This window comes from Dendropsophus ebraccatus, chromosome 1, assembly GCF_027789765.1.
Source record: "Dendropsophus ebraccatus isolate aDenEbr1 chromosome 1, aDenEbr1.pat, whole genome shotgun sequence".
Classification (NCBI taxonomy): domain Eukaryota; kingdom Metazoa; phylum Chordata; class Amphibia; order Anura; family Hylidae; genus Dendropsophus; species Dendropsophus ebraccatus.
The window spans coordinates 139,848,744-139,863,587 of record NC_091454.1 but is presented as its reverse complement, the minus strand read 5'-3'; the positions used below and the strand labels follow the sequence as shown (position 1 = coordinate 139,863,587).

At 42.5% G+C, this 14,844-nt stretch overlaps 1 protein-coding gene across 1 annotated transcript; it reads left to right on the top strand.

The window, feature by feature from the left end:
• The first annotated feature begins 181 nt into the window (after window positions 1-181).
• Window positions 182-6,578, top strand: LOC138777538 (regenerating islet-derived protein 4-like). Its single transcript, XM_069956303.1, has 5 exons — window positions 182-442; window positions 3,426-3,523; window positions 4,997-5,134; window positions 5,580-5,694; window positions 6,445-6,578. The coding sequence occupies exons 1-5, from the start codon at window positions 373-375 to the stop codon at window positions 6,510-6,512; spliced, it is 489 nt and encodes a 162-aa protein (XP_069812404.1). The 5' UTR covers window positions 182-372; the 3' UTR covers window positions 6,513-6,578.
• Window positions 6,579-14,844: the final 8,266 nt, after the last annotated feature.

Here is a 14,844-nt window from a genome sequence, read left to right as displayed (position 1 = left end):
TGACTACATACATAAGAAAAAAATATTTTAAGATTTTTTTCTAATATATTAAATCTTTATTATTTTCTATTTTTGAATGTAAAGGAGATAGTTTTGTTTTCCTATTATTAGCAGTGGTTAACAGATGTCATGTGCTTATCTGGGTGTGCACCTAGGCACAGATACATGTGTGCCGTAATCCATGTAACATATGTAGTTTTCCGATATCTGACTCACTATGACCAAAGACTACTCCCAGGCTAAATGACCACCCTTGTAAGTCTATACTATAAGAGTGGCAGAGAACAAAAAAAATATTCCAATACTTTTGTAAAGAAACATCAGACTACATAGTATTTCTTTACTCCCACAACCTGGTCCACTAGAAACACAATGGCTGTCTTCTCAGGGTGTATCTTTGCTGTCCTGGGATCTTTACTCATTATGGCGGGGATCACAGAAGGTGAGTTATTCTTTTTTAATACCTCTGTAGAACATGTGTCCGGCCCTGCCACCCTTCAGCTGTGGCAAGTCTAAAATTCCTATCAAAACTTTGGCTATCCAAACTTAATGGGATCTGTAGTTTTGCAACAGCTGGAGGGCGGCAAGTTTGACACCTGTGCTGTATAGGATCTATCCATGTTATATGTTCTTAGACAAGCAGCTCTAAGAATGCTTTCACATTGTATATTTTGGTCAACACTTTGCTCCATTCATTATTTTTTAGCCATAATATATTTAAAATATAAAGATAAAAATTTATAATAGAATGACATATACATAGTATTTCTAAGCCAAAACTATGAGTGGATTCAAAACACAAACAGGTCTAGCATGACTATACAGTAGGTCATGACTATATAGTAGGTCTATACCAAAAAGCTTAAAGTAGTTTCTAGGATTAGATAAACACAGCTACATTTTTTCTCCACACCTGCCGTGCTCACGTTGCATGTGGTGTTACAATTCAGCTCCATTCAACACTTAAATTGCAACACTAAGTTAAAAAAATGTCATGGAATTCTAAAAATCACAGGGTCAATAATGTTACTGATATGCAAATGATGAAAAATAAAATCTAGTTTGACTATGAGCACCACACACAGAGACACACTTACATGCCCTTCTTGACCCAACACAAAATGTCCTTAATGACCGCCAATTTTCATTTCTGCATTTTCCTTTTTTCCTCCTCCCCTTCTAAGAGCTATAGCGCCTTTATTTCTCCATCTACAGGGCCATACTATTTTCAGGAACAAGTGTACTTTGTAATGGCATCATTGATTAATCAATGAAACTGGGCATTTTACTGTTAAAACCTTAGTATCACTTAAATGCATGCACTGGTTGGCTGTCTAGTAGTGATTCTACGGAGTATAGTGTGATACTACATGTCCTGTGCGGCATAGAATTTCGGTCTTGATATACAATATTTTCAAAATACAATGGTTGTCCTGGAACCAATTAATATTGTATGTTGAGGGACCACTGTATATCTTTTCTAATGTTTTATTCTATTTTTTTTACATTAAAACTTTTTTTTTTTGCAAATAGTTATAATAAAAATGGCTCTATTTTGACTGAAATAACGGTTTTATTTTTTCACCTACGGATGTCATTTTTTTGCACCATAATCTTTAGTTTTTATCAGTATTAGTATATTTGTGTAGATCAGACATTTTGATCACTTTTTATTATATATAATGTAACATAAAATCAGCAATCCTGGCATTTTTTCCCCTTTTTGTGTTTACACTGTTCAGCATACGGAACTTACTATTGTTATACCTGAATAGATCTGAAAATTAAGCACACTATGATATATAATATGTTAACTTATTTAATTATATTTACATGTTTTATTTGTATAATGGAAAAGGGGGTGATTTTAACTTTTATTTGTGGGAGGGGCTTTGGCACATTTTTAAAAACATTTTTATCTTTTATTTTTTTACATTATTATTTTACATTACATTACATTATTTTTTTTAAGTCCCCCCGCAAAAGTATTACCTGCAATCATTAGGTTGCATACACTGGTCAATTCTATGCCTAAGGCAGGCTCTAAGACAAGATCACCAATTGGACTGGCAGTCTGGGAAAGCAAATGGGAGCTGTTCCTATCACTTACACATAAACACAGCGATTGCAGCATTTAAGGAGTTAATGACAGGCTGCAGTTTGATTGCTGTGGTCTGTCACTAATGGTAGGGGCCCAACTGCTCACAAGCTCACTTCATAACACTATACAAAGTATTGGCGTACCGGTACGGCACGGGTCGTCTAGGGGTTAATAGTTTTCTAAGGAATATTCTCTCACACCGACTGTACTTGGGCACGAAACTCATTAAGATCCGCTGCTGGCAGCTCCCTTTGCAATTACTGACCAATAAAGTCACAGATGTGCTCGATGGGAGATAATTTCGGAGATGCTACAGGCCATGGTAACACATTTAGGATAAGAAGGCTGCCCACAAGCAATATGCGGCCTGCCATTGTTGTGTTGATAAACAACTCCTGGCAATGTAGGCTAGAGAGGGCGGGCTACCGTAAATTATACCACCATAATTCTGAATGTAGGACTGGTGTGATATTGCCTTGTCAAGGCCTCTTCATATCGTTGCCCACATGGTCTCCAGACCAATCTCTCACTATAGACCTCCATTCCAGCCTTTATTGTCATCCTATCTTGTTATGCACCATAATAGTCCTTGAAAGCAGTGACGTGAACTCAATGAAACATCTATATCTGGTTATAAACCAAGGTCTCTCACTTCAACATCAGTTATCAGAAAGCATTGTACAATCATACTCTACTGACATGATCTATTTCTAAGCTTTTATGTGGCTGAAAAAATTGCTTTTGTCCAAGCGTTTATACTATTGAAGTTCCTCCCACATGCCACAGATTGAAGCTAGGTGCTTGGAAATGTGATCATTTGTAGATCTTACTGACACCTCCTACTTGCACAATTTGCATAACCTTCCAACTTGTCCTTGGTGTTGCAATTTTATTGTTGAGGAGCAAAGATATGCAAAAAATGCTCTCACACCTCTTGAGCAAAGAGATGTCCCTACGAGTGAAGTGTCATTAAATCTAGAAGTCTTAGAACATTGACTGGGGATTTTATTCCAAGCCGAGCAATCTCTCCAAAAGGAAAGACTTCCCATCTGCAAACAGCTGTTTCAGGGTTGTTGCCCCTCTTCAGGGCAGAGCAGAGTACTGACTGGCTAGTGAGAGGTCTATCGACATGGGTCAAAGGGGTATTAATTTTCCTTAGAGTTCATCATAAAGACTTTCTCCACACGTCTTCATGATGAGCTCTCCATAAGAAGAATTGATACCCCTTTGACCAATGTTGAGGAATGTAACACATAGTTTGTGGAATACTTTAATTTACTACAATAAAATAGTAAAAGTAGTTTTTTTTGTTTTTCTGTTCAAGCTGCTTCTGTCCGCTCTTCATGCCCCCCTGGATGGTTCTTCTACAGATCAAACTGCTATGCTATTGGCAAGAACCCAGTTAAGTGGGCTGATGCAGAGGTAAATGATTTAATGTTTTCTAGTAAAAAAATATTTACACCTATCTATATGAATTTGTTGTAATATGGAATTGTCCAGTTCATTTGTTCAGAAGGCGGCATATATTTTATCTGTAGTCTGTGCAGTCTTAATACAGTTAATACACACACACGCACACAAATTATACAGGTTTGTAAAATGCTGCACTGATCACACCAACCTTTTCTAGCATCATTTACATCAGGGGTGGGAAACCTTGGCTCTCCAGCTGTTGCTAAACTACAACTACAGTACAGTGCAGGAATGATGGGGGTTGTATTTTTGCAATAGCTGGAGAGCCAAGGTTCCCTACCCCTGATTTACATCGTCTCTACTTATTGGATAGACTTGGGCCTTGGAGTATAAATGAGGTTTGAAATAGACATAAGCTGCAAAAGTGCTGTGTGTATCTTATGTTTAATGTAGGTTCCTGTAATAAATGGATGATACAAGAAATTTGCTCAAACAGCAAGCACTTTGGTGGTATGTTTCTCTGTAATAGGGTATCTTCACACATACCAGATTTATAGCGGATTTCACATTGCGAGTTTGCAGCGAAATTCGCTGCGAATCCTGGTACAGTGAAGTTGAATGGGTCACATACCCGCAGTGGAATTTTTGTTCCACTGCCAGAATGTGACCCAGCGCCTTTAACCCCCCACCCCCACCCTCACCCCCACAGCCTGCATGCGAGGCTCCTGGCGGTCCCCATCGGCCGATCAGTGCACAGACAGCAATGATTTTTCTGATGGGGACCAATGGGGAGCAGGGAGCCTCACATGCATGAACTAGAATAATGCCTGTTTATCCAGAATAACTACAACATCTGGGGGTGTTGCCAATCATATTGTAGTTTAGGGGGTTCTCGAGGAATTATAAAAATACTGTAATAAAAATACATTAGTATATGCTAAAATATGCTGTTTTGTGTGGATGGTTATTTATACTTTACTAAACATGGCCTCTGGCAGTTTATTATAGTTGCATCTTGCAACCCATCCTAACACACAGCATCGTGACAGAACATGGGGAAGATGTCAGCTGTCCTCCATGCTCTGTCTGTTAGTGCGCACATTCCATTAAAACTGGATAAATGCAGGATGCTGCCTACATTATACACTACACTATGGGGGAGATTTATCAAAATGGTGTAAAGTAGAATTGTCTTAGTTGCCCCTAGCAACCAATCAGATTCCACCTTTCATTTTTCAAAGAATCTGTGAGGAATGAAAAGTGGAATCTGATTGGTTGCTAGGGGCAACTGAGCCAGTTTCACTTTACACCAGTTTGATAAATCTCCCCCTATATGCCTCATATCACTGAGGATGCTTTGTTTTACTCTTTTACTAGATTCTTTGTTTACAGCACGTTGTTAGCTTATCTCCACTCTATAGGCTTTATTTTACCAACACAAGATAAAATATTCACATATGAAATATGTTCCTTTTTTCTTAGTATGAGTGCGGAAGTTATGGTCATGGAGCCCATTTAGCTTCCATTATGGATGATTCTGAGGCAGCAATCATTGCAAGTCATGTGTCCGCTAACCAGGACAAAGATGGAGTGTGGATAGGGTTACATGACCCCGACAAGGTTAGTAACATTCATTCTTTAAGATTGGCAGTCACAAAAAAAAAACAACAACCTTTGATATGTCATAGAAACATCAGGAAAACGAGCCAGGAGAAAAGCCTGCATTCTCTTATGTGATCGAGAGTGTTGCAAAATGTTAGTCTATGGGGCCATTTCGCTCATGTGTAAATGCAGCTCAACTCCCATTCAAGTGAACAGAAGCTGAGCTTAAGTAACTAGGCCTGGCCACTACATGGTGAAGAGAGGCAACTTCTTCTTGATCTGTTTGCTGCACTGAACAGCTGATTTGCGGAGTGCTGGGTGTCGGCACTCTAGTGATCAGTGATGCCCTATCATGTGGGTAGTTCATCGGTTTATTTTGTCCACAAAAACACTTTAAGTAGGAAGTCTCCTTATCATAAAAGCTAGAGTTGCTATATCTAACTGTCTTTGGTGTACTTTGCAGAATGGCCGCTGGAAATGGACAGATGGATCCATGTTTAATTATCATGCCTGGAAAAATGGTGTTCCAGATAATGCCAAGGGAAAAGAATTCTGTGTGGTTCTAGCCAATGGATCAAGTGAGTGAATGTTCAAATCAAAATCAAAATTTTTTTTTATTAAGGGTGCATTCACACGTACAGGATCTGCAGCAGATTTGATGGTCCAGATTGGATTTGCCTTGAATCTGCAACTTCAAATCTGCGCCATCAAATCTGCTGCAGATCCTGTACGTGTGAACGCACCCTTAAACAGACTGCCTGATGAACGTAACACCGTAAAGGTTGGCCACGCGACTCCAACCCCTATGATTCACTGTAATCTAGCAATATTTTTCACTAAATACCTTACTATGTACTATAGAGAAACAGCCATCCTATGTGACTCTTCTATGGCACCCTTTTATGTTGTCTGTGTTCCCTAAAATGGCATTTGGAGTTGCTGTCCTTGGTAAGAGTTACCGAGATATGCTGCATATGCCATTCTGCTGCTAATGCCAAGGCTACGCAGACTTTCTGTACACAGCTGCAGTCAGGCAATGGTCATGTGATAGAAAAATCATAAAATGAATTCATGCTCTGAGACTATAGTGTAAAAAAAAACTGTGTATCGCCATGTTTATCTATAGGGATTGTATACATTAATACACTTATTTGTTTGGACCTTTTGTGTAAAGAAGCAGCAGAATAATGAATATACATACAACATGGTAGTCTGCTATTTCCACAAGCTACAGTAGCTTCAAATGGCAGGCCACACGGTTGTTTTCTTACAAGCATTAGAACCTGTATGTGTAAATACATCTAACAGTCTCCTATCTCTTTCTTCAGAATATAAGAAATGGAATGATGTTGGATGTGGAGGGCTCAAGAACTATGTCTGTAAATTCAAGCCTTGATGTCACTTTACCACGTGTTCTTTCCTTCATGTTGTTTTAATAAATATTTCATCTTCATCGGTTTAACTGTGTGTGTGTGTTTGCTGCTTATGTTTGTTACTACATTATAAAGATAGCATGTTGCTTTCTGACAAGTGTTACTGACCACAGGAGTTAAGGCCCTATTCCACGGAACGATATCGGCTGTATTCGGCCAATATCGGCCATTACGGCAGAAAATCGTCCCGTGGAATCGAGGGCAACGATCAGCCGACATCATTCACGTCGGCTGATTGCTGCATTGCTTGTTTTTCTAATATGTTGAAAAACAAACGACCGTGGAATAGGAGTGGCGGCAGCAGACCGCCACTATCCTCTATCGATCACCCGGCAGCCCCCCTGCAACTCCCCACGGCCCCTCCCGTACCCACCTGCTCGCTGCCGATACGTGGAATAGATGCAGCAGCAAGCGGGGAACGAGGAGCAAACGAGCGCTGACAGCGCTCGTTTGCTCCTCTGCATCGCCCCGTGGAATAGGGGCTTTACAGAATAGCAACTTTCCAAATGTGTATTGTCACTTGATCTTGAACTTAAAGAGGTATTCCCGGGAAAATTAACTAGTCTCCTATCCACAGTCTCCTATCCACATTTTGATCAAGAGCGTGCATGCGCTTGAAACGCGTCCTGTGGGGTCACTGCACTTAGGTGTTGTTTGTAAATTTGGCATTGAAAAAATAAACGAATCTCTCTGCTTCAAGTGCTGGATTACCGACTCTTTCTCCTGTAACATTCTCTACCTGTAACACCACACAGCACACTGTATTCTCTACCTGTAACACCACACAGCACGCTGTATCCTCTACCTGTAACACCACACAGCACACTGTATTCTCTACCTGTAACACCACACAGCATGCTGTATTCTCTACCTGTAACACCACACAGCACACTGTATTCTCTACCTGTAACACCACACAGCACATTGTATTCTCTACCTGTAACACCACACAGCACATTGTATTCTCTACCTGTAACACCACACAGCACGCTGTATTCTCTACCTGTAACACCACACAGCACTCTGTATTCTCTACCTGTAACACCACACAGCATGCTGTATTCTCTACCTGTAACACCACACAGCACACTGTATTCTCTACCTGTAACACCACACAGCACGCTGTATCCTCTACCTGTAACACCACACAGCACGCTGTATTCTCTACCTGTAACACCACACAGCACGCTGTATTCTCTACCTGTAACACCACACAACACACTGTATTCTCTACCTGTAACACCACACTGTATTCTCTTCCTGTAACACCACACAGCACGCTGTATTCTCTACCTGTAACACCACACAGCACACTGTATTCTCTACCTGTAACACCACACAGCACACTGTATTCTCTACCTGTAACACCACACAGCATGCTGTATTCTCTACCTGTAACACCACACAGCACACTGTATTCTCTACCTGTAACACCACACAGCACATTGTATTCTCTACCTGTAACACCACACAGCACGCTGTATTCTCTACCTGTAACACCACACAGCACGCTGTATTCTCTACCTGTAACACCACACAACACACTGTATTCTCTACCTGTAACACCACACAGCACACTGTATTCTCTTCCTGTAACACCACACAGCACGCTGTATTCTCTACCTGTAACACCACACAGCACACTGTATTCTCTACCTGTAACACCACACAGCACACTGTATTCTCTACCTGTAACACCACACAGCACACTGTATTCTCTACCTGTAACACCACACAGCATGCTGTATTCTCTACCTGTAACACCACACAGCACACTGTATTCTCTACCTGTAACACCACACAGCACATTGTATTCTCTACCTGTAACACCACACAGCACATTGTATTCTCTACCTGTAACACCACACAGCACGCTGTATTCTCTACCTGTAACACCACACAGCACTCTGTATTCTCTACCTGTAACACCACACAGCATGCTGTATTCTCTACCTGTAACACCACACAGCACGCTGTATTCTCTACCTGTAACACCACACAGCACGCTGTATTCTCTACCTGTAACGCTGATATTGGAATAAAGTAAAGAACTTTTAGAATAGTTTTTTTCTTTTCATTTCCACGCACATATTATGATCAAGCATCTGTTATCTTTGAAGTTGAGCCGCACAATAAGGCTCTGATCCTCTCTGCCGTTTAGCATCATTCACTTGTGTTACTGCATAATTTTTGTGAATATGCTGCAGTACTGCAATGACACTCCAACATGTGTGAACGCAGCCCTAATTTCACTGCACACTTCTGCACAATTAGAGAAATTCGTGCAAGACCTGCTTCTGGCTGGTCAGAGATGGTGAATCCCTCAGGGGATTGGGGGATCCAGCCAAGCCTCCTGGGAGATCACACCCTGCCCCCTGTCTGCATCATCAGCCTGACCTCAGCAAACACACACAATGTGAGACAGAGGCATGGAAGATTTGTCTCCTAAGGGAGGATAGCAGAAGGAGCAGGAGACAATGTGGATTTGCACAGGGGCCATTTTTTTCACTTTCTGGATTTCTATCAGCTACTAGTGTGACTGACAGATACGGTAATACATTATATAGACACATATATTTAACTTTTAATGTACTTTTAATAGAAACGTTTTTCTTATCCGGAGTTCCCCGGAGTTTACATAAAAGAAAGAGAACATGAACCATTAAAAACCTTTCAAAAGGCTTGCTAGTAAGATGAATGAATCTGCAGCACTGGTTTCTACTATAGAGGAGTCTACACCTCTCTTAATTTCTCATCTAGTATACCAAAAAGACATCTAAGGATCTTCGAGAATATGTGTGTTTAATATAGTAAAAGCAAAGAAAATACCTAAACAGAAGGATTGTATGTAGGGCCAAATTATATGATACAAATTGACCTTGGAGACCATCCATCAATGGCTAGCACTTGTTTTTACTTATAGGGTATATGCACACTACGGAAATCACGCGGATAACTTACCACAGATTTCCCCCGCCCCTCGCTCCCGCTTGAAGTTCCGCCGGTCCCATAGGCTCCATTCTATGCACAGGCAGATTCCACCGTCCTCCCAAAGAATTGTTAATTCTTTGGGCACACAGCAGAATCCGCCTGACCATAGAATGGAGCCTGGGCAGTGAAGTGGGATGAGCAGCGGAATCTGCAGCAAGTTATCCGCGTGATTTCCCTAGTGTGCATATACCCTTAGGGTGCCTTCACACGTACCGGATCCGCAGCGGATTTTGCGCTGCAAATTCACAGTGATATCTGCTGCGGATCCCTTGTCTGTAGTGTATATGCAAATATTCAATGTTAATTTGGGAGATCTAACCACAGTATAATGTAGATCCTTCACTGTCAAAAGAGAATATAAAGGGGGAAGGACAGTCGATAAAATATAACTTTTATTGTTTCCAAATATAAAATATTATTTCCACAAGGTGTATAGTACAATGGTGAAATTATTTACATAAATACAAAAGTGATGGTCTCAAGTACGTCTGGGAGTCTCCGTGTCTACTATTCAAGGTTCAAACCACAAGTATCCAGTATTATAGATACTACAAAGGTTAATCACTATAAGAGACACAACCAATCTCCTTAAACAGATGGAGAGGACCAAGCACCGGAAATGACCAACTAACAAGTTACTACCCACTGTTAGGCTATGTTGCCAATTGCACAGAATGGGAAGTCAGGTAAGTCATGTATCAGTCAGATCCACCAAAAGTACCAATAAACCACGCCCAACGCGTTTCAAAGACCAGTGTCCATCTTATCAGGGGCCAGGTGGTCACAAATGTATGGTACAAATCGCAATCGTAAATTATCATAAACATGTATAAACAGTAATAGCAGAGTCACATGTTAATTGGGATGGTGCTTCCAGTGGGGACCAGAAGTGGCCGTATACTCACTACCCAGGGAGCATCAAAGACCTGCTGGTAAAGTGTCCAGAATAATGCAGTGGCTGGTGCTGGACACTACAAATAAAAACAAAAGGGAGTCGTATGAGAGCCCTGCACAAGCTGTGTTATGTAAGGTAATGCTTTGCCATACTTACTCTAACAGCAGGATAAATAAGCCAAAGTGCGAGTTAGCCAAGCCATGTGGGAGCCTAATCTAGAGACAGGATAATCGCTGTATTAGCTAGTTCAACATCTATTTCGCACAAGCGAAACACCCACAATGGGGACATACTTACTTTCTGATCCGTCCACTAGTGTGATCGCATCCCCTCATCCTGCAGTGGCAGAATTCCGGGAGCGCTAATCGCGGCCCCGCTAAGTAGCGGGGACGCGTGTTCGGGCGCGTGTGACGTCACAGCGACCACCAGAGCGCGCCAGATTCGAATCACTCCTCCAACCCGCCCAGTGGGAGTGGCCCGCCCTGTACTGTAAACAGAGCAGCGTGTCTGTGCAGAGTGTGCTCCGGAGACGGGGGACACCGTTCAGCCGCTCAATATAATTCATCAGCGCTGCAATAATAAAACAGGCTTAATGGTTATTTACTGATTCTGGTTAGGATGTAGCTAATTTCTATCAGGGGGGCTCCTAGTTAGTGCTGATATTGCTATTTATTTGACATATTGGCTAAAAGAAGGTCAGCTATTATTCTGATATAACTCCAATTAGACATATCACCCGTTGTCAAATAGTGTAGGCGTGGCACGATCCGTAACCATTTGAGATATGGCTGGACACATAGGGAGAAAGATGACTCAAATGACTAGCGGGTGGTGATTAGACAGGAAATAGTCGATTGGCATAACAGGGGGTCTATAGTATCCCTAGAAATCCCAACAATAGGCCCTGTGCCTAGGTGGGGTGGCCATCCTAAAAAGGACGGTCCCACACAGGAACTTATCCTGTCATACCCTAGTATGCCCTATATTGGAACGACTGGCTCAGCTAACTCAGTCCGCAGTCCACTAGGACCGTCCCTAACTGCCTGATAGAGCCAGTGCGACTTCAAACAGTGAGTGATTTAGATAAAGCAGGCAAAGTTGATGGTTTTGTTCAGACCCTTTGGGGAGATATACAGTCTGTAAAGTATAGGTCCATCTACTCTCCTTTTGTAGTAGAATTCTATCAAGGTCCCCTCCTCTAGCTGAGGATTTAAGGCAATCTATAGCTGTAAATGAGAGGCAACCCAGGCTGCCCCCATGAGAGATTCATGAATATGTCTCGCCAAGGGGTTGTCCCGCTTGTGCCTGATGCCTCCCAGGTGTTCAAGAATTCTTCTCCGCCACTCCCTGATCGTTTTACCTACATATTGTTTTTCGCAGGTACAGGTAGCCACATAGATCACTGCTTTGCTACTGCAATTGAGAAAAGTGCTAATCGTGTATGTGTTCCCTGTGCTTGTGCTCCTAAAGTGTTTTGCTCTGGTCACGTGGTCACAGGCCTTACAGTGCCCACAGGCATAGCACCTTCTACCTTGTAGCGTATGGAGCCAGGTGTTCGGCCTGGGAATGGGGTCGAGGTGACTATGTGTGACCAAGTCCCCTATATTTCTCCCCCTTCGATATGTAATAAGTGGGCGTTCCCCAATTACGTCTTTTAGGTCTGGGTCCAGTCTCAGGATATTCCAGTGGCAGGAAAGGACATCTCTCACTTCTTGTGATGCCCTATCGAAAGTCCCTATGATTCTCATAACTCCCTGCTCCTCCGTCTTAGGTTTGGGTGATAGCAGTTCCTCTCTCTCTCTCTCTCTCTCTCTCTCTCTCTCTCTGGATTTGGAGGACTTGTATGCATTACGTAATGTATAGTCCGGATATCCCCTAGCCTGAAATCTAAGTCTCAAGTCATTTGCTTGTGTCTTGAAGTCACTCTCCCTAGAACAATTGCTCCTGAGACGGAGATATTGACCCTTCAGAATACCCCTTTTTAGGGGCACCGGGTGACAGCTTTCCTATCTCAGTAGGCTGTTTGTAGAGGTCTCCTTCCTGTAGATAGTTGTGTCAAGGTATCCTCGAGAGGTTTTCAAGATCCTGACATCCAAGAAGGTTAGTGTGCAGTCATTAATCTCAAAGGTGAAATGTAAACCAAAAGAGTTTATGTTGATGGCAGCTATGTATTCAGAAAAATCGTTTACTGTACCAGACCAGAGGATGAAGATATCATCTATAAAGCGGGCCCAGGATAGAACCATCTCCCCAAATCGTTCCCTTTCATCCGAGAGTGGGGTGGTTGCCTCCTAGCAGCCCAGGAGTAGGTTAGCATAGGTAGGCGCACATGGACTACCCATGGCTGTACCCCTGAGCTGGTGGTAGAACCTCCCATTGAACAGGAAAAAATTCTTGGTTAGAATTAGTGATGAGCGAATACTGTCCCGCGAATAATCGATAAATATTCGATAAGTGTTCAAACCCCCCAGCTTCCTCCAAATGGTCAAATAGATGTTTTTCACTAATCGAATACTTGTTCCCATAGACTTAATGGGATCGAATATTCGAATATTCGCTGGATATTCGTACGAATATCGAATATTCGAATATCTCACTATTCGCTCATCACTAGTTCCAGAAGTTCCAACACAAAAAGGTTGTGCGCTCGCATATGTGTACCTCTTGATGACAAAAAATAGTCAACAGCCCTTAATACCTGGTCGTACGGGATAGAGGAGTATAGTGCCTCCACGTCTATACTTGCCAGTTGTACCTCTGGTTCCACAATTAGGAACTCAAGTTTCTGTAGCAGGTCACTGGTGTCCCTGGTTTAGGAGGGTAAGCTCAAGACAAAGTCTCTCAGGATCTTATCTACATAGATGCCTATGTTTTGCGAGAGGCCCCCAATTCCTGCTACTATTGGTCTACCCTTTAGTGGGTTAGTCCCCTTATGGATTTTTGGTAGGGCGTAGAAAATTGGGGTGACTGGGTATTTCAGGAGTAAGAACCCCAGTTCGTTGTCATCAATCAAGTTGGCCCCCCTCGCTCTATGCAAAATCTGGTCCAGTTGCTGTCTGTACGTAATAGTCGGGTTCCCGGGTAGTACCTCATATGTTTGGCTGTCATCAAGGAGTCTGTGGCACATTTCAACATAGTCTTCTCTGTTTAGTAACACTGTGTTCCCCCCCTTGTCCGCCTGTTTAATAATTAAGTGGGGGTTGTTTTGGAGTTCTTTTAGTGCTTCTCTCTCCCCATGTGTCAGGTTAGTGTATCCAGAAGCGGGCATTAGCCTTTTAAGGTCTCTTTCTACTAGGTCTATGAAAATCTCAATACTTGAGATGTCTCCTATTGGGGGGAATCGTGTACTCTTGGGCTTGCAATTAGTAAAAGGGCCACAACCTGGGGGTGTCTCGTTTGATTCAAGAAGGTCTGTCAGGTCTCTAACCGCTCCAAGGTCTTCTAAAGTGATGCCTAGTTCCTGGCACTCTCTGATATCCTTATGTTTAAACAGCTTGTGCCAACGTAACTTTCTAGCAAATAAGTGAAGGTCCTTTGTCCACACAAACGGATCAAAATTAGTTGTGGGGACAAATGAAAGACTTTGAAGAAGGACCTGTTCTTGTGTTGGTGTGAGTGGATATGAGGATAGGTTCATAATCTGTGATGATCCAGTGGGTGCCCTCAATTGCTTTTGGTACCCCGAGGGGGTTGTTTTCTTGAAGGAGGACCATATCTCCCCCTCCCTGTTTTCATGCCTAAAATAGGTTGAGAGGAAGAAGAAGGTAAGGAGTTGTCCCCAGGGCTGTATTAACAGCTGCTGCTGCCCTAGGCACTAAACCTGAAGACGCCCCATCTTCACGCACCTATTGGCGATACCAGACTTGACCAATACCACCATACCCCCCACCCCCCTGGAAAAGACACCAGATTTACTGGCAAGTCTGAACTGGAGGAGGGAAACTAGGCACCAGACCACGGGTGCCTAGTGGTAAATACGGCCCTGGTTGTCCCCACATTGGAACTGGTTTGACTGGCCTACGTTGGGAGCCCTACTAGTAGATCTATTGCCTCCCCCTCTTTTTGATGTGCCAGTCTTACCAGAGCCCTCCCTGGTACGAGATTCAGACTCAGAAAATTCTGTGTCGGAAGAGGACACTTCAGTGTCCTGTTCCTTCTGTCTATGATTTTTTTCCAGAACCGAGTATGCTCGATTTTCTCTGAAATCCTGTACGTCCCGGGCAAATTGAGAATGCTTTCTTTCTTTAAGATGATATTGAAAGCGCTCAATAGCCGCTTTAAGTTGTGCTTCTTTGCCCGGGAATTCAGGATCAGTGTTGAATTTCAAAGTGGCTAACTCATACTTTGGCTTATTTATCCTGCTGTTAGAGTAAGTATGGCAAAGCATTACCTTACATAACACAGCTTGT